This window comes from Ornithorhynchus anatinus, chromosome 2 (assembly GCF_004115215.2).
Source record: "Ornithorhynchus anatinus isolate Pmale09 chromosome 2, mOrnAna1.pri.v4, whole genome shotgun sequence".
Classification (NCBI taxonomy): Eukaryota; Metazoa; Chordata; class Mammalia; order Monotremata; family Ornithorhynchidae; genus Ornithorhynchus; species Ornithorhynchus anatinus.
This window is the reverse complement of record NC_041729.1, coordinates 94,475,971-94,496,040: the sequence shown is the minus strand read 5'-3', so window position 1 is coordinate 94,496,040 and position 20,070 is coordinate 94,475,971. Positions and strand designations below refer to the sequence as shown.

At 42.2% G+C, this 20,070-nt stretch overlaps 1 protein-coding gene across 25 annotated transcripts in view; it reads right to left on the bottom strand.

Annotated features, from left to right (window-relative positions):
• Positions 1-651: 651 nt before the first annotated feature.
• The window catches only part of EPB41L2 (erythrocyte membrane protein band 4.1 like 2), a 236,759-nt gene continuing 217,340 nt past the window's right edge, over positions 652-20,070 (bottom strand). For all 25 annotated transcript variants that reach the window (XM_029082766.2, XM_029082749.2, XM_029082863.2 and 22 more), the window contains 5 exons: positions 18,160-18,282; positions 16,105-16,203; positions 15,017-15,097; positions 9,181-9,295; positions 652-1,865 (listed from right to left, as the gene is read on the bottom strand). In XM_029082766.2, coding sequence (XP_028938599.1) covers positions 9,188-9,295; positions 15,017-15,097; positions 16,105-16,203; positions 18,160-18,282 — 411 coding nt within the window. In that variant the 3' untranslated portion in view covers positions 652-1,865; positions 9,181-9,187. The remainder of the gene's footprint in view (positions 1,866-9,180; positions 9,296-15,016; positions 15,098-16,104; positions 16,204-18,159; positions 18,283-20,070) is intronic.

The window sequence follows — 20,070 nt, the reverse complement described above, 5'->3', positions numbered from 1 at the left end:
CACATAAAAGTGAAATGACTTGCCCATGGTCACATAGCAGACATGTGGCAGAGAAGGATTAGAACCCATATCCTCTGACTTCCAAGCCTGTGGTATTGCCACTATGCCATGCTGCTTCTCTGCCCCTTCTACATACCACAAGTTACATAATTCAGAGGCAGAGGGTAACCTTTCAAAACAGAATGTCTCATTGACTCTACTTCCAAAGGCAACTGACCTTATGAGGTGGAGACAAGTAAAGTAGATCTTTGAAAACAAAACAAAATCCCCTGTAGGACAGTGTCCAGCTCCAGTGCACAGCACAGTTTACCTAACTGATCGAGCAGTCGTTGACTCTCGCTGGCTTGAACTGATTTCTTTTGCTTTGCTGAGAAAAAAAGTGTCAGACTTTGGAGCGAAATAAAAGCCAGTGTGAATTATTTCACTGAGCAGGAGCTCAGAGTTTGGAGCAGCATGCCAACCGAAACCTGCAGCCTATTATTTTTACAGTTGTCAATCCTTACAAGCAGCAACCGGGGGCTACCGTGAACTCTGGAAATTTCAAATCACAAAAGCCAGAGCTATTTGTAAAACAATAACACTGACCATTTCCCAAATGTTCCCTTCCTGAACCTACCTTTCCTGGGGTTTGGTATTTGAGCAAAATCAATATTTAGAGAATAAACAAACTTTTATTTTATAACTGTATTACAGAAAGCAACATATCACTTAATACAACTTGAAGCTGCTATAAATCTAATTTGGCATCTTAACTATACACAGCATCAACAGAAAAAAAAATTGACAGTTAAGTCCCTGTACAGGTCGTTCTGGTGACAGTATTCCAAATGGTGTACCTTCTTATTCCTGACATCAAACCCACCACAACACTCATTCCTTTCCCTCAGAGGTCTCCCAAACCTGTGATAAACTATCAGCTCAGTAACAGAGAGTCAGCACTAACGTGTAGACAGGGAGGTTTAATCAAAAGCGAGCATTCTACATGAGTATCTGAATAATGGAAAGGGCTAGAATTTGGACATGTTAAGAAAGCAGCACTACGGTTTTACGCTGTCCAAATCTTTTGTTGAACAGGAAGAAATATGTCTTCCCTCCTCTCTTTCCCTCCCTTCTCTGGAATGTTTCAGGAGCCTCCATGTCTGAGAAATGGTTGAACATTAGCACAGCAGTGCAAATAGGTCTTGAAACACAGTACTCAGTCAGTGAACTCCTTCATAACTCTCTCTAATCTGAAGAATAAGCTTTTCTTTTTCCTGAAAGTAAAAAACTTTAAATGAGAAAGAGTTAAAAAAGGGGTCAGTACAAAATGCACCCAAAGTGAAATTCTCAAACACCCAAAATTTTGCAAAATGTAGGAAACTTTAAAAAAAAAAAACCCTACCCTTGGTATTATCTAATACAGTATTATTTTCCTCAGTCTGAAAAAAACCCAAAAAGTATTCCAGTAAAATGTCAGAAAGTTTCTGAAAATGGTATCTAAATTAGTGAAATATTTTCTTTTCTGAACAACAGCACCTGTTCAAGTGAACAGCACCTTATTTGCAGACACTGGCTCTGTTCACTGTCATTTCATCAAAAATCAGACATAAAGTATACAAAGTCCAAAGCAAACCCTAAACCTCCAAAAAAAAATTAAAGAATGTTAAAAAGTGGTTATACAAAAAGAAATAAAAGGTAAGATGCAAAGGAACAGTATAGACCAGAGAATAAGGTAACGTTTGGTGTTGGCATTTTAATCTTCAGGGTCTGGTCAGTGTTACCAGTCGTGGTATGAAATTCACTGAAAGTAGTGGTGTGACATCATAACTTGAAATGGTCCAAATTCTTCATGTCCTTGAAGCTGTGTGTTTGTTTATAGACCGCTTCTAGGAAAGAAACAGAAAAATAAGATGCAAATGAAAAGGAATCACAAATGTCTTCATAAAGTCTAAGCACCTGTTTCCTGCACAGGCATTTCTGCTTAGGGGGGGTGCCTTGTATTATACTTTCCCAAGTATTAAGAACAGAGCTTTGCACACAATAAGTGCTCAATGCATATATTACAGATATGCTCTTTTCTCAGAGGATAAATCACATGGTTTATGGGTTCCTCTCCTCTAGGGCATTGGATGCCTATAAATCAGACAGCAACTGCATGATTTTTGTTGTATGAAATTAAACAAATGTTATTTTCATTACAGAAATTTTGCCCAGACAATTTTGTGGGTAACTCTCAGTTATCCAGTTTGGGAATCATCCAGACCATGAATTTCTTCATCTTTGGCTGCTGATCCTTTTTAACCACCTCACCAGGGGTTGGCTACTACAAAGGGCACACATGTGTGAGTACTTCTGAACACTCTCTCTCTCTCTCTCTGTCTCTCTCCTTGAACACTGGTTTCCTCATTTATGGGTGAATGAAATTCTTTAGGGAGATTTTTCTACTTTTTCTATTTTTAATGTTGGAGCCTTCTTCATGATAGGAGTAGATATTCTTCAGTTTCTTCACCATGCTTATATCTGAGCACAAAACAACAAACTGATTCACTGTTAGCCTACACAGACTACGTAACCTACATAGTTAAGGTTCACCATGGATTCTGAACTTGGATGATACCTTGGGAGTTTAATATGTGTAGCTGAATGTTGGAGCAACAACAACAAACATGCACAGGCAAGAATGCTTCCACCATCAGGTACCAATCACCCCCAGATTCTGGAGGAAACATTTCCAACTGCTGAGATTGTATTGTCCAGGCTGCTCCCCGCCACTCTAAATTTCATCCAACCCCAGCCTCAACTTCGTAATTCCATAACCACAGACTTTTAAGACAGGTGTTGGCTGCTGCCAGATGCCCTCCAGTTCTAAAGACCCTGGGCCATTTCCTCAGTGTGGCAGATAGAACTCTCTGCCCTAGATACGTGGGTGAACTTACTATTATATTGTGAGCTCCATGTGGGACAGGGACTGTATCCTATCTGATTAATTTGTAGCTACCCAGAACCTAGAACAGTGCTTGACACATAGTAAGTACTTAAATACCATAGGAAAAAAACAAAAAAAAAACTTCCTCCTTAAGACATGATCTAATAACCCAGTCAAATTTATTGAGCTCTTACTGTGCACTTACTAAGCACGTGGGAGAGCAAACCATAACAGAGTTGGTAGACATGTTCCTTCCCAAGAAGGGCCTTAAGGTCTAGCGGGGGAGAGAGATATTAAAATAAATTATGGATGTGTGCTTAAGTACTGTGGGGCTGAGGTTGGGATGAATAGAGGGTATTCAAGAGCAAGAGTGATATATAAGGGAGAGGGAGTAGCGGGAACTAGGGCTTAGTTGGGGAAGATCTCTTGGAGATATGATTTTAATAAGGCTTTGAAGATAGGGAGAGTTAAATAGTTTTCTTCTTTTCCAGTGCCTATTATAAAACTGAACCTTCTGAAGAACTGTCCCTACTTTGGAATGGGCTACATTCTGGTGGCAATTGGAGAAGGCTCATCAGGTCAACACTATTCCAGACCTAACAGCTCCTCTTCGTTACGATTTTTAAATGCACCTTTTTTTTTTTTTAACCTAATGGAAAGACACATGTCCCAAACGTTTTCCCTTGATGAGGTAGAGTGGGGATACACAAATCATGAAAAATCTTTATTGAAGTCAACCTCCTTTCTCACCACAGAGACAATTTCAGCTGACAGTTTCAAATTTCAGAAAAATTTGAATTTTTCTTCTTCACTTTCCCCTGACCATTATAGAACTGTTAAATGGGTGACTTTTTAATGGTATTTTAGTGCTTACTATGTGGCAGTCAAGCACTTACTCTGAGTTTGTTGTACAAATCACTGGGGTAGATACAAGGTAATGAGGTTGGACAGAGCTTATTTGCAAAAGGAGCTCATGGTCTCAATCCCACTTCACGGATGAGGTATCTGAGATACAGCAAAGTGAAGTGACTTGCCCAAGGTCAAAGCAGACAAGTGGGGGATTTGGGATTAGAACCCAGGTCCTTTTGATTCCCAGGCCTGTGCGCTATTCATTAAGCCATGCTGCTTTTACAGGTCCAGAGGTAGCAATGGCAAGAAGAAAAGGGAGGAAAAGTCAAGAGCCTCCACAAGCTGGAGGTTCAAGTCTCAAGCCCTTACATACATATCTTTAAACTCAGTTGCTTCTCTCTGTGTCATTTTTGTGCCTCCCTCTCTCACTAGACTATAAGCTCTTTGAAGGCAGAGATCCGTTCTACTATTATATTTTCCCAGGTATTTAGTACAGTGCTCAACATAGAGTAATTGTTCAATAAATGCCATTAAGTGAAAACAATGAGTTGGCTTGATACCTAAATAATAATAATTATTGCACTTGGTATGTGCTTACTATATGCCTAGCACTGTTCTAAGTGCTGGGGTAGGTACAAGTTTATCAGGTTGGGCACAGTATCCACATGGGGCACATAGTTTAAATAGGAGGTAGTAGGATTTAATATCTATTTTACAGATGAGGTAACAGGCACAGAGAGGTTAAGTGATTTGTCCAAGGTCATTCAGCAAACATGTGGCACAAAGAGGATAACCGAGGTTCTCTGACTTCCTGACCCATGCTCTTTCCAATAGGCCATGTTGCTTCTCAAAGGTGAATATGGTGTGACCCAAACATTGACTACTCCATATCCAACTCAGAATCTTGGGGCTGTTCTAAGTTATTCTTTCCTTAGTTGAACAGCAACAGCTGATTCCTACTTAACCCACTTTCAATTACAAAAATAGACACCAATTGAGTAGATAGCAAGGAGAGCCTCCACAGGTTGCTTCTGAGAAATCTGAGGCTAGTCAAGGCTGGTACTGAAGCTGAGTCACCACAATACCAGTCAGTCATTGCCCTGAGGCCCTTTGTAAAGAAATGGTAAACTAATAGGAAGGAAAATAGCTTCCTCCTGCCCCCTCACACAGGCGGATACTGAGCTCCTTATCTTCCCTCCCAAACCCTGTCCTTTCCCTGACTTCCCTGTCACTGTGGATGGCACGACCATCCTTAGACCATCCTTACTGTCTCACAGGCCCACAACCTTCGTGTCATCCTTGACTCTGCTCTCTCATTCACCTCAAACGTCCAATCTGTCACCCAACACGTGCCAGTCTCACCTTCACAATATCGCCAAGATCCGCCCTTTCCTCTACATCCAAACTGCTATCGTGCTGGTACAAGCTCTCATAATATCCTGACTGTATTATTGTGTCAGCTTCCTCTCTGATCTCCCTTTCTCCTGTCTCTCCCCACTCCAGTCTATTCTTCATTCTGCTGCCTAGATTATCTTTCTACAGAAACGCTCTGGGCATGTCACTCCTCTCCTCAACAACCTCCAGTGGTTGCCTATCAACCTTCGCGTGAAACAACAACTCCTCACTCTTGGCTTCAAAGCTCTCCATCACCTTGCCCCCTCCTACCTCACCTCCCTTCTCTCCTTCTACAGCCCATCCCGTACACTCTCCTCCTCTGCCGCTAACCTCCTCAGGGTCCCTCGTTCACCCCTATCCTGCCGTCGATCCCTGGCCCACATCCTACCGTTGTCCTGGAATGCCCTCCCTCCTCACATCTGCCAAACTCTCTTCCCCTCTTCAAAGCCCTACTGAGAGTTCACCTCCTCCAGGAGGCCTCCCTTTCCCTCTGTTCCTCTTCCCCTTCCCATTCTCCCTACTCCCTCCCTCTGCTCTTTCCCCCTTCCCCTCCCCACAGCACTTGTGCATATTTGTATTTTGTATATATTATTATTCTATTTTGTTAATGATGTGTATATACATCTATGATTCTATCTTGATGATATTGACACCAGACTATTTGTTTTGTCTTGTTTTGTGGTCTTTTTCCCCTGTTCAGACTGTGAGCCCATTGCTGGGCAGGGATTGTCTCTATCTGTTGCCGAACTGTACATTCCAAGAACTTAGTAGTGCTCTGCGCATAGTAAACACTCAATAAATGTGACTGACTGAATGAATATTTCAAACATCTGAACTGATCCACAATTAGCTTGAGACAGGATTGTGCATGGGAAATCACAGGGCTTGGATTATACATGAAAAAAAAAATCACATCAATCCAAGACCACATGCTATAGAATTGTTTGCTTTCTGAATAAATACCTTCCCAGAGCCCCAAGCTCCAGAAATACCAAACCACATTTAAACAGATAGATGATGTCATGCTAATATCAGATCTGACACCAGCATAATCAGGCAGAGGGACACAAAAATAAAATGTATTTTATGCCTTGAAAATAAATCCTACCTCATGGACTGAAAACCATCATTGGTGAATCTACCCTTTACTTCAAAGGGAGGGGGCAATGTTAATCAGAGCACACATGTAAATGAGCAATTCTGATTAGCAGCAGTTGAATTTAGCCAAACCAATTTTCTACCCCTTCTATCAAGTCACTTAGAACCCCAAAACTAATTTCTTGCCTCACCCATGGATAGTTTTGGGAAACAAACTATATCCCCTTCAAATGCCCATCTAAAATTGAAAATAACATTTAAAAATCAAGCTCCTTATAATCATCCATTCTGTTATTCTTGTAGGGAAAACTTTTCACCTTATTTAACAATATATGTCCTCAACAGGTTTGCCAGAATGGGTATTATTTCTGTTTCCTAAGGGCACAGCAGTGATATCATTCCTTTACTTCTTCGGTGGACAATCAGAGAAATGAAATTCAGCCCATTCTTTAATTACTCCTGACACTGCTTCTCCCACTGGTATGAAAGCCATCTTGACAAATTAAATAGCTATCTCAGGTGGAAGTCCTGAATGAATCTGACTTACATCAAAGTAGGTAATGCTCCCATGTCACTGAGTCTTCAGGTCAAGGTGGAAAAAAAAGGGTGTTAAAAGCGTAATGCACAAATGGAATAGAATGACAAGCTCAACACCCTTTCTAGGGTCATAGATCTACAGAATTTCATAGGTCTACAGAAATTTGAGGAACTTTCAAAATGGCACTCACCAGCAAATTCTGTATCTAATGGAAAGTTCTTATGTAACCTCAAGCCTCCATAAAATGTCACACAATCAGTCATCCCTTTGTTCCTACTAGGACATAAAGCCACAGGTAAGGCATAGCTCAGGACGACAAATGGTTCCCCGCAGCTCAGGATTTGTCCTCCACTGAAGCAAGGAGATAGCTAAAGGAACTGTGCTAGGCTGTCCTCCTTGACATCCTACCTAATGGATACAGCTGGCTTCCACAACCTCACTTTAGATTTGTCACTTTTCTTCTACTAACTCATTAGAGACCTCTCATCCTTGAATCAACCAAATTCCTCTTTATAAGACCCTAAGCAATGGCACTACTGAACGAGGCCAAGAATCTGTTCAGCTCAGTATCACCTGCAACACAAAAATACACATTTGGGATGCGCTGTGGGGAAAATACCTATGCGGCTTAACATACATGGGGATGGGCAAGGTCATGAGTTCTAATCCCAGCTCTGCCACTTGTTAGCTGTGGGACCTTGGGCAAGTCACTTCACTTCTCCGGGTCTCAGTTACCTTATCTGTAAAATGGGGATTAAGACTGTGATCTCCATGTGGGACAGAGATTGTGTCCAACTTGATTTGCTTGTACCCACCCCAGAGCTTAATGTAGTGCTCTGCATATAGTAAATGCTTAACAAATACCATAATTATTATTATTATTTGGGTGCACATCTGACTTTAAATTATAAGTGCCTCCAAGGCAGTGAACAAGTCTTGTTTCTTTGTTGTCCCAACAGAAGATAAAGAGATACTAGTGGTCAAAATGTTTGGAAAACACATGATCAGCCAGACCTACATGGCACGTGCTAATAATAATGATCATGATAATAATGATGTTAATTGTAATTCTGGTATGTTAAACATTTACTATGTACCAAGCACTGCATTAAGTGCTGGGGCAGATACAAGATAATCAGGTCCCATGTGAGGCTCACAGTCTAATTAGGAAGGACAACAGGTATTGAATCTCTATTTTGTAGATGAGGGACCTGAGGCACAGAGTTCAACAACTAGCCTAAGTTCACTCAGCAGGTAAGTAGTGGAGCCAGGATTAGAACCCAGGTCCTCTGACTCCCAGGTCCGTGATCTTTCCATTAGGCCACGCTGCTTCCTGTGATCATAAAGTGCTTATTCGGGAGAGTGGTATTTTAAGATCAGACACTTTGAGTGCAGACTGAGGCAAAAACTCAAAGAGCACCAGGTACTATAACACAACAGCACAAAAGAGCATGATTCTGTGTGGATGCAAGGTGGCAGGGCTTTTGGTATCACACTGGCATTTTCATTTACATATACAGAGCATCATAAAATTGGGACATGATTTTTGATTTCAGAGAAATGAGACGCTTTCTCCTTCTTCCATTAAAAATGATATGATTCAATTAATTATATTTACTGAGCGATTACTGTATGTAGAGCATGGCTTAGTGGATATAGCATGGGCCTGGGAGTCAGAAGGACCTGGGTTCTAATCCTGGCACTGCCACTTACCTACTCTGTGACCTTGGGCAAGTCACTTCACTTCTCTGTGCCTCAGTTACCTCATCTGTAAAATGGGGATTAAGACTGTGAGCCCTGAATGGGATAGGGACTGTGTCTGACCCGACTGCCTTGTATCTATCCAGCACTTACAACAGTGCATGGCACATAGCACTGAAATACCACAATTATTATTACTATTATTACAGCACCAAAATAAGCACTTTGGAGAGTATAACAGAGTTGGTAGACATGGTCTCTGCCCACCAGTAACTTCTACTCTAAAAGTGGAGACAGACATTAAATAAATTACAGATATATACATAAGTGCTGTGGGGCTGGGGGTGGGGTGAATAAAGAGTATAAACACAAGTGCAAGGGTGACACAAAAAGGAAAGGAAGTAGGGGAAATGAGGGCTTAGCCAAGTGTCAAAAGTTTCTGTTTGATGCAGAGATGGACAACCACTGGAGGCATTCCTCCTTCAAGCAGACATCATAAAGGAGCACTAAAATTACCCAAACCATAGAACACATAACATATTTAAATACACTGAACTGATCAACTTTTCTCTTTTTCCTAAGATAAAATAAACAAGGCATAGTATGTGAAGAACCTGCTTCCTAAAAGTTTGGGTGAGAACAACAACAACAACAACAAAAAAAAACCCGTTTGGGATCTGGCAAATCCTCCTACCTTGATTTTACTCCTCTCCTTCTTCTGTCACTTCTGTCTCTTTGTGCACCACCACTCTTGTGACCGACATGTCAGGGTGCTGCTCTTTGGCTTCTTTAATTGCCTGGGCCAATGCCTAGTGGGTGAAAATAGAGACAGATTGGCTGAGCGAACTGATGGTCAGAGGATCTGCTGGTGTCAGGAGAAATCATATTGCTCAGAATCAATCGATCAATGGTATTTATTGAGGAATTACTATGTGCAGACTACTGCATTAAGTGTTTGAGAAAGTAAAGAGTTGGTAGATGTAATTTCTGACCATAAGAAGCCTGCAAACAGCAGGCTGCGAAGTTGTTCTTGGGCTGAAAGGGATCATTTCCTTCATCTGGTAGCATACCTTTATTAATACAGTGCTGTAGTACCACATTTAAGGAAAAAAACCCCAAACATCATTCTACCAAATTCCTGTAGGCATTCCTAAGTGCTATAACATGCACAGAAAACCCAAGCCCTCAGTGAGGTAGAGGGAGAAATCAAATTGGATTGTGTTTACATCGAGAAATCAGAACAAAGGTTTTGTGACAGCTGTCATGGAAAACATTTTAGACATCAGAGAGAAAAATAAACAAAGAAAACTTTATAAGACAGTGAAAGAAGGATCGATTTTGGCCAGGGGAAGTCTAGAGTGACATTTACAATGACCACGGTGACCAGAGAAAAAGACACAATTCTCCAGAGTGCAATTAGAAAGCCAAACAAAAGCACTAATACTGGAAAGAAACCTTATTAGGGAGAGAGATCACAGGGCCTTATTGAGAAAATTTAACTTCCAAAAGGCGACACTGCACTAATTCCTCCTGCTGCCATCTGGCTCAGTCTAGCAATTTCATTTCTTGTTCACATTTCAATCCAGAGCAAATGTAATCAGCATGATACAATTGAGGGAAAATGGTTTGAGATTTTAAGGCAGAGAATCCAGACCTTGTAAAACAAGAATCAAGTTTCTACTGCTAAACACTTGAACCCAATCAAAAATATTCAATCAAAATTGGGGAGAAATCGGATTTCACAGGAACCTTCAGCAAAAAGTCAATTGCAGGGTCCTACTGCATTTCCTTGACAAAATTTGTAGAACTGAAACGCCAGCAGAAGAGCCCACCAATTTCCCCAAACTAGTACATGATGTCAGCATCAAACTGATTTCCAATTTCACTTTTGCCAAAATAATCCCGTTTCATTATTTAAGATTTAGGAAGTAACTGAGAAAGGAGAGGGGGTGATGACAGAATTTTATTAAAGTGGAGATGCTGTGTGACCTTTCAGGTCTTTCAAGCCCATTAGCTATGAGAAGGCAGCTATTACCCAGACTCAATGCTGCCCAATGCTCTCACTTAATTACAACCTTCAAAAAGAGGTTCCACTGGGCATGAGCCCTTGACAACAGGAAATCAAAATCCCAAATTAAATTTACTCCAAGAGTCCTTACTACACTACAATTAAGGAATGAAAATTAAAACCCCATTCTCATCATGAGGTTATCTGTCAATTACTTCTAGTAAAACTAATAGTAATACTAGTAACTACAATGATCCTCTGACTGCAAGCTCCTTGTAGGAAGGGAACGTGTTATACTGCCCTCTCCCAAGTGCTTAGTACAGTGCTCTGCACATAAAAAGTACTCAAAAAATATGATTGACATGGGTTAGATACCAGGTTCTGAGCCTGGATAGTCCCTGTCCCACTTGGGTTCAGAAGTCTACCTTAGCTTGTTTTACAGGTGAGGAAACGGGGGCCAGAAAATATAAGTGACTCATACAAAGTCACACAGAAGACCAGTGGAGAAGCTGAGACCAGAACCCAGCTCTCCTGACTCCTAGATCATGTTTTTTTCCCCTCTGATAGGTTAAACTGCCTCCAACTATTTTAAAGATGGGCCCCATGATAGAATTACCTGAAGGACACTTTGTGGTCCCCTTCCTACCCCTTAAAATTATCATGTTAAACCTTTAGCTTTGTCACAATCAGCTCCAAAATAAAAAATTACCCCCACTGTGGCTAAATTACAATACTTTAATAACAAATCATAGCATATTGCTAATTCCTCCAGTTTCTGATCTATTCCTGGACATCTCACAAACTGTGCATAAAGTGAGCCAGGGGTCAGATTTCTTCTTTAAGTCAAAGATTCAAAAGGGAATGACTGCCTTCCAAGATATCAACAAAATGAGAGACCGGTGCAAGTTCCTTGTGGGCAAAGATATGGCACTTAGATACTTTGGACTTTGCAATTACCTAATTCAGGATACCACTTCAAGTGGGTGCTCAATAAATGCTACTATTGCTGAACCACTAAGTACTACTACTATTACTGTTGACCATACTCCTTCTTGTCACAAAAAAGTATTTATATGCACTTGGTGATTTTTATTTTCCTCCCTCATCATAAGCATGTAATGTCTTTTCAGACCGTTTCTTCTTTGACTCAGAACATTAAACTTATCAAACCTGGCTGGGCCCATGTATTATTAGTTCAAAGTAGGATAAGGTGCATTTTGCCCCCAGTTCCTGTTCTCTAGCTGGGGCAGCCAGTAGGACATTACCTATCCTTTCAAGCTGCTGTAAAAGAGAAAAAGTCTGGGCCTCTTGGAAAATAGGCTAATTAAGCACATTCATAAAAACCAGAGTTCTCACTGCCTCTGATAGCATTCCCACATTAAGACAACTTCAAATGGCTCCAGACCTTGTGCCTACCCCTTACCTAATTTCATGTGCTTTGCCTCAAGTTAACACCCAGATGGATTCGACGCTTATTTCAAGATTTCCTCCAACCCAGCGACATCAGTGGTTGCCAGGGACAGACATCTGACGATAGCTATTACCATTTTGAAACGTTTGTAATAGCACTTTGAAAGGGCTTTCTTAAATGGCTGAGTAAATGGCAGCTGTCAGCAATGATTCCCATTAAAGCTATCGCTAATCGTTACTGGATTGTCCATTTACCCTTAAAACAGAGCCAAGGGCGTACTTAACAAAGGTAAAGTGCCCATTATCTGAACTGAATGAGACTGAAGCTGGCTCCTGTCATCAAAACTTCAGACAACAGAACAAAGCCACTTTACTGTCCCAGACAGGCACACTGGCCCCAAACTGGCTGATGTGTTCTATGGATCATTTGAGTTGCCTTGGTTTTGATAACTGTTCAAGACTGAGCTCCTTGTCTTCCCTCCCAAACCCTGTCCTCTGCCTCCTCACATTCGCCAAACTCTCTTCCCCTCTTCAAAGTCCTACTGAGAGCTCACCTCCTCCAGGAGGCCTTCCCAGACTGAGCTCTTCCTTTCCCTCTGCCCCTCCTCCCCTCCTCCTATTCTCTCTGCTCTTTCCCCTTCCCCCCAACGCACTTGTGCACATTTGTATATATTATTTATTACTCTATTTTATTAATGATTTGTATTCATCTATGATTCTATTTATCTTGATGGTATTGATGCCTGACTACAGCGTGGCTCAGTGGAAAGAGCACGGGCTTAGGAGTCAGAGGTCATGAGTTCTAATCCTGGCTCCACCACCTGTCAGCTGTGTGACTTTGGGCAAGTCACTTAACTTCTCGTTGCCTCAGTTACTTCATCTGGAAAATGGGGATTAACTGTGAGCCTCACGTGGGACAACCTGATTACCCTGTATCTACCCCAGCACTTAGAACAGTGCTCTTCACATAGTAAGTGCTTAACAAATACCAACATTATTATTACTTGTTTTGTTTTGTTGTCTGTTTCCCCTGTTTAGACTGTGAGCCCGTTGTTGGGCAGCGATTGTCTCTGTTGCCGAATTATACATTCCAAGTGCTTAGTACAGTGCTCTGCGCACAGTAAGCACTCAATAAATACGACTGAATGAGTGAATAACTGGTCGGTTTACATAACTGAAGCTTGGATTATATGTTCTACTCCAGTTGAAATATACTGTAGACTCCTTTATCCCTGAAATGTAAGTACAGCAGAAACCACATCTCTATCCTTATGTCCTTTTTTAAAAAAATACTAGTTCAGCGCTATGTGACAAGCACTGTTCTAAGGACTGGGGCAGATATGAGTTAATGAAGCCAGATACAATTCCTGTCCCAATTCCTAAGTAAGAGGGAGAACAAGTGTTGAATCCCCGTTTCGCAATTGAGGAAACCGAGGGACAAAGAAGTTAAGTGACTTGTCCAAGGTCACATAGCAGGCAAGTGGCTGAGCTGGGATTACAACACAGGTGCTCTGACTCCCCCTCTCTCAAGGTTGCACCTAAAGAGCTTCCAGTCCTCTACCAGTCATGACTATGGGAGGGAGAGTCAAGAAGAGGCATATCCATTCCATTCCTAGCTTGGCTAGTGGATAGCAAGTGGAAGGAAATCTGCTACGAGTTAAAACTCACCTGCGCTGGGCAGCAGTAGCATGGGAGAGAGTCGAGGGCAGAGACTCAAGTTTACTGCATGGGAAGGAGGCAATGGTCAACCATTTCCATATCTTTACCAAGAAAACCATGTATACACTACCACAATGACTACAGATGGTGGTGGGGTGTTCGGGGAGAGATACATCCATGGAGTCGGTATAGCTCGGAGACTCAAGAGCCTAAGACAAGACAAGCTCTGACTTCCAGGACAGTGCTTTATCCACTAGGCCTTGCTGCTTCCCATGCATTTTATTCAGAGAAACAGAGCTAATTTTCCAAAGAGCGATCTGAACTGCCTAATGGGCCCAGGGCCTATATGGAAACAGACTGAGCCTTATGTAACTCCACTAAATCTACCAATAGCAATTACTAAAAGTCTATTGTGATTTTTATAAAAAGCACTTTTATAAAAAGTGCTTGGAAGATTATAATATAATTAGTAGCCATGATCCCTGCCCTCAAAGAATCTACACTCTATCCGGAAAGACAGACGCCAAAGTAAATTACAGATAGGAGAAGGGAATAGAGTATAAAGATATGTATGTAAGTGCTACGGGAGAGGGGTGGTGAGTCCCTAAGGCTTAGGTGTTTCAAAAGGGCTGAAGTGGCAGTGGAGGATACAGAGTGGGGAAATAAATTAAGTGGGGAAGGCTTCCTGAAAGAGATGTAATTTTGGAAGGCCTTTGAAGTTAGGGAAAACAGTGGTTTGCTGGATGATGATGATGGTTTTTGTTAAGCGCTTACTATGTGCCAAGCATTGTTCTAATACAAGGTAGCCAGGTTGTTCCACGTGGGGCTTACAGTCTTAATCCCCATTTTACACATGAGGTAACTGAGGCACAGAGAGAAGTTAAGTGGCTTGCCCAAGGTCACACAGCAGACAAATGGTGGAGCCGGAATTAGAATCCACATCCTCTGACTCCCAAGCCCGTGCTCTATCCACTAGGCCATACTGTAAAGTATGTAAAGTGGGAGTGAGTTCCTGAGAGGAGGAGGGGCATGAGAAGGAGGTAAGCAGTGGGAGAGAGGGGAATGAGGCACAAATGAATTGAGAAGCTTGAGGGGAAACAAAGCGTGTGAGCTGGGACACTGTGGGAAGAGAGAGGATATGCAAAAGGGAGTGAGTTGAAAGAGTACCCTAAAATTAATGGTCAAGGGTTGGTGAAGATGCTTAATTAAGTTCATTTAATTGATATTCTCTGCCCCTTATACTGGCCTTTTTAGACATCTGTAACTGAATTTGTGGGGAAGCAAAGGAATCAATTCCTGCAGCAATAATGGTGGTTTTCGGTTACTCTGGGGCTGGGTGGAAGCATAGGTGAACTTATGCCAAGCCAAAAATTCAGTAAACTTTTGCCCAGTTGAATTATCTTATTTTCAAACCAACCACAAGCAGTGCAGCTCTAGCCCAAAGAGGACTCACCTGGTCATGGTCAATGTCAGTATCTCCGGTGATAACGATGCGTTTCTCTATTCTTGTTTCTGACACTCCACCTTTAACTGTCTAGAGGCGCAGAGGGAAAACAGAATTAGTCACCGGGGAGATGTGTCCATAGAAGCTGGGCCCTGGGAGGCCTCTTCCAATTGAGTATCATAAGGCAGCTGCATGCAGCTCAAATGGTGGAATGGGGAGCATTCAAACTGGTTGTTCAACTTCAGGACAAGACTCCTCCTTTAGCTTGTTTTTGCTCAAGGGAGAATTTGATGAAACTGCTTAAATGCGCCATTATCCCAAAGGCAGTCCCAAGGAGCAATGTGCCTATTTTGAGGAAAGGTGGAATTGCAGAAGAGGTTGCATGAATTACAAGGATTCACTGGGTTTCCTGACAGACTAGTTTTAAACCAGAGACACCCCAGTCCACAGGATGGGCAGTAGTCGACAAAGCAAGCCTGGGATTTCCAGGCTATGAGAGGCTCTCGGCTACAACGTTACAAAGGACCGATCCATGCCTCTTTCTTAACAATGTTCAAATCTCTCCCAGCTGGGAGAATCTCACCTCTACAATCTGCCTCCCAGCTGCCCCTTCTCCTCCATTTCTCCCCATTCTTTGCCTCTACAAATCTTATTCCCACGAAGTCCAATGACTTTCCAATCCTCTCACTCTTTCCCCTACACCCAGCTGGAAATGTTCACCGTTCTTTTGCATCACACCAACAAATGTCAATATCAAACAAATAATCCCATTCAATAATCGGTCTTCCACCATTTTTATTTCCAGTTTCTAAGAGCCTTCTTGAACTACTAATATTTTCTGCCTGCACAATTTCCTGAAGCAGGAACCAAATCCCATACCTGACATTTAAGGAAACATTTTTTCCTCGTATTAATTTTATGCTTCAGTAGGGTCCACTTCTTAGGATGGTAGGGTTTGGTGAACAACAGATCCATCTCTACCCTGTTGGCACCCATCTCTGAAGTGAGGTTCAACATAGGAGAAGCATTCAACATAATTCAAAGAAATTTATAATTTCCAAAGTACAACCTGCTAGGGTTTGTCCTTATTGCCTCACCTTGGTGATGTGTGTGGTTGTAGTCGTAGAAATGGATTCAGATGTGATGGTCTGTGCAGTCAACAACACACCCGAATCACCCCCAGAACCACCATCAATCTTTCAAGGGTTAGAGGGAAGAAAAAAAAAAGAGGCACAGAGTTATACTTTACCTTCCTTGAGCACCATTCTTAAAAGTCCACGGCATTGATTTGCCCCTCAAACTTCAAACTATGGTAAAAACCAATTCAATGCCAAAAATCAAAGGGAAAGATGAAGACTGCTTTATAAGCATTAGAAGTTGAGATGGGTTTTTGAAAGGTGTTTTCAGCCTCCTCTCAAAAGCCTTCAGTCACCTATTTCCACCCCTCCACGCCACAAATGAAAAGGGAGAGCAGGACGAGAAGAGGAAGTGGGAGCCAAGGTGTAGGTTGGGGTGCAGAGCTTGACTGAGTGGGGAATGAGGACATGTTTCCCCACTCAAGAACCTCCATTAGTTGCACATCCACCTCCACATCAAACAGGAACTCTTTACCATCAGTTTTTAAAGCACCTAACCAGCTTGCCCCCTCCTACCTTACCTCGCTGCTCTCCCATTACAACCCAGACTGCACAGTGAGCTCCCCTAATGCCAACCTACTCACTTCACCCTGATCTCGTCGCCAGCCTCTCATCCATGTCCTTCCTCTGGCCTAGAATGCCTTCCCTCTTCATATCTGACAGAGATTATTCTCCCCACCTTCAAAGCCTTACTGAAGGCACATGTCCTCTAAGAGGCCTTTCCTGACTAGGCCTTCATTTCCTCTTCTCCCACTCACTCTGCATCACCATTGTACTTGGATTTGTTCCCTTTCACCCATCCTCCAACCCCACAGCACTTATGTACTTAGACATTTTTTTTTATATTAAGGTCTGTCTACCCCTCTAGACTGTAAGCCAGTTGTTGGCAAGGAAAGTGTCCACCAACTCTATTATTATATTGTTGTCTCTCAAGCATTCAGTGCAGTGCTCTGCACACAGTAAGCGCTCAATAAACCCACTGAGTGACTGAAATGTGATTAGGGGATTTAGAGGTGCAGTTTCAAAGCATTAGGAAAAAAAGTACTAGTAGTTTCCCATATACCAAGGGAGCTAGATCTGATAAACAACCTCATTGAGAAGGAAAGGCACAAACCCAATTTTCTCTCGCTGACATTCTGAAAAGGGGTCTGAGGCAGAACAGAGCCCACACCTTATGCCCCTTGGAGTGCCTTGCCTTCAGTGAGTCAAACACATTTATTGAACACTTGATGTATGCACAGCACTATACTAAGCATTTGGGAGAGTACACTATAACAGTAAAGACACATTCCCTGCCCACAATGAGCTCACGGTCTAGAGGGACAGACATTACTATAAATTACAGATATGTACTCCGTAAGTGCTGGAAGGCTGGACAAGGGGGAATTAATAAAGGGAACAAGTCAGGCTGATGCAGAAGGGAGTGGGAGAAGAGGAACGGAGAATTTAGTCAAGGAAGGTCTCTTAGAGGAGACATGCCTCCAAGAATTAGAAGAATAAGACTCTGAAGAGGTGGAAAGAAATTGTCTGTTGGATATGAGGAGGGAGGGAGATCCGGGCAGGACGTGGGCAAGAGGCTGGTGGTGAGAGAGACGAGATCGAGGTACAGTGAGAAGGTTAGCATTAGAGTAGCAAAGTGTAGGGGCTGGGCTTACCTTTGAACTGCTCTGCAAAGAAGAGACCCTTGGTAAGCAGAGTAGTAATGCTGGGGTCTTTGGGGGTGGGGGGGGAGGAGAGGTAGTATTTAGAGGGAGTTGTTTCTGAATGCCACCTGGACAAGCATGTGACCATGCAGACAGCTGGGTAGAGGCTGGGCCCTGCCAGGATCTAAGGCAGAGCCTCAGTAACGCCAGCTGGGCTGGCAGCCGAGGGAGGGCCTTCAAACCCAGGCTGCAGAGACAGAATCTTCTATTCTGTCACGTAAAAGGTAACAGATCATGGGGAGCAAGATAAAGAGATAAAGGACAAAGCATGAAGTGGACTCAAAGGACAGTCCAAGGATAACAGTGTTCTTACCTGGGGAGACTCGTAGGTGATGGTTTTGGTCTCTGTTTGGACAATTGGGACTTCCTTGGTGGAGATTTCTGTCCTTTGTGAGGCATCAGAGATAGTTACCATCTCTGTTTTGACCACTGGTGGCTGAAGTAGGGAAAGGAAAAGAACAATGATTTTTAAAGGCAATAATATAGAGGTTTGCTTAATGGAATCTTCAAAATAGTATTAAAACACAAGCACACATACACAGACACACACACACAGAGAAATAAAAGGCAAGTATTCAAGTGGAACTGTTTTTCCACTAATAGGTCACTTTTTGAATTAAGAATGAAGGGTGGTAAATACCAAACCTTACACCACTTTCTTCATCTAAGCATACTCCTCGACTATGTTATACTGAATCTTCTCTGCCTGTGGCAGAATATTAAGGCAAAGAATAAGGAAAATGGAAAAGCTACTCAAAATTCTGTGCAACTGATCCCCTTGCTAAGTTAATCACTTGCCTAATGTGAGCCATTTACAGTGACATTTCGGGGAGTCAAATGTGGTAGACTTCCCTGTACTTAGAGGTGGTGTTAATTGGAAGATTCACTGAAAGATAGCTAAGAGGGATGATGACTTCACCTGCTCTTTTTGTAACTTCCATAATTCACTTAGTACAGTGCTGTGCACACAGAAGGAATTCAGTGAATACTACTTACTGATCAATTCCAAATGATATTCAATCGGTGGTATTTACTGAGTACTACTGTGTGCAGAGCACTGTATTAAGAGCTTGGGAATGTACAATACAATAGACACAATCCCTGCCCACAAGGAGGTTACAGACTGGAAGACTTCAAGTAATCTCATCTGTACTGTACTGCCTGGAACATCAATCACGTGATATTCAGTTCTATAGGAAGAGCTATAGCTTTGCAATTTTTTTCACCCAACATGGAAATATTTAATTGCTAAGGTAAAACAATTTCAAAACCCCTACATCAATTCTATTTTCAAATGATTTTTCTTAAAATAATTTAAAATGCTGTAAAAACAAAGGTTCTGGCCTTCACAAGGTGAGTTTGGGGACACTTTTGGTCTGCCGTTGGTACACATTATGTTTGGCCCAAGTTTGGCTTTGGCTGGCTGACACCTGATAAGGTCACCCCCTAAGGGTGCATAACCAAACAATGGGTTCTCATTTTAGGAATCCCATTCTCAACCCAAGGAACACCTGTTCTGTTAGTAATTTAACTGATTGTTAAAGTAGGCCTAGCCTATCAAAGTCCTGACTTCCTGAAGAATTACTTTTAGCTTCTGCAAGTGTAATAGCACATGCAAAAAATCCCTCAACCACTTCAACCTATGACAGCCCCAGAAGCAACAAGGTTATTGGGCTGAACAATTCCAGTAGTTGCTCTGAGGAAGGAAGGATGCTCTCAGAGGATCCAAACGATCCTGGGAATCTTCAAAAGACAACCAATTAAGTGACATCCTTTCTGTTCAAGAAGGGATCTCCTGAAGCATTCGGACCTGCTGCTGGGCTTTGAATTCATTTTAATTAGACACTCTCTTCCTGCATTCATTCCACTGATATTTTTGGCTCACTTTTAAAATGCAGCCAAACTCGGAGGAAACATGGACCAATAAATCAGTAAGAGAGGCAAAGTGATCTAGGGCAAAAAGCATGGGACTAGAGGCCAAGAAACCCAGGTATGAGTCCCAGCTCCTCGACTTATTGGGTGATCCTGGGCAAGTCACAACCCTCTCTGGACCTCATTGTCTTCATCTGCAAAATGGGGATAATTAAGATTGAGACCACCTGTGGGACAGAGACCATGACTAACCTTATACCCTTGTTTCTACCCCAGTGCTTTGCACACTATAAGTGCTTAATAGATACCATTATTATTAAGACTAAAACCAACAGTGATACTAGGAAAACAC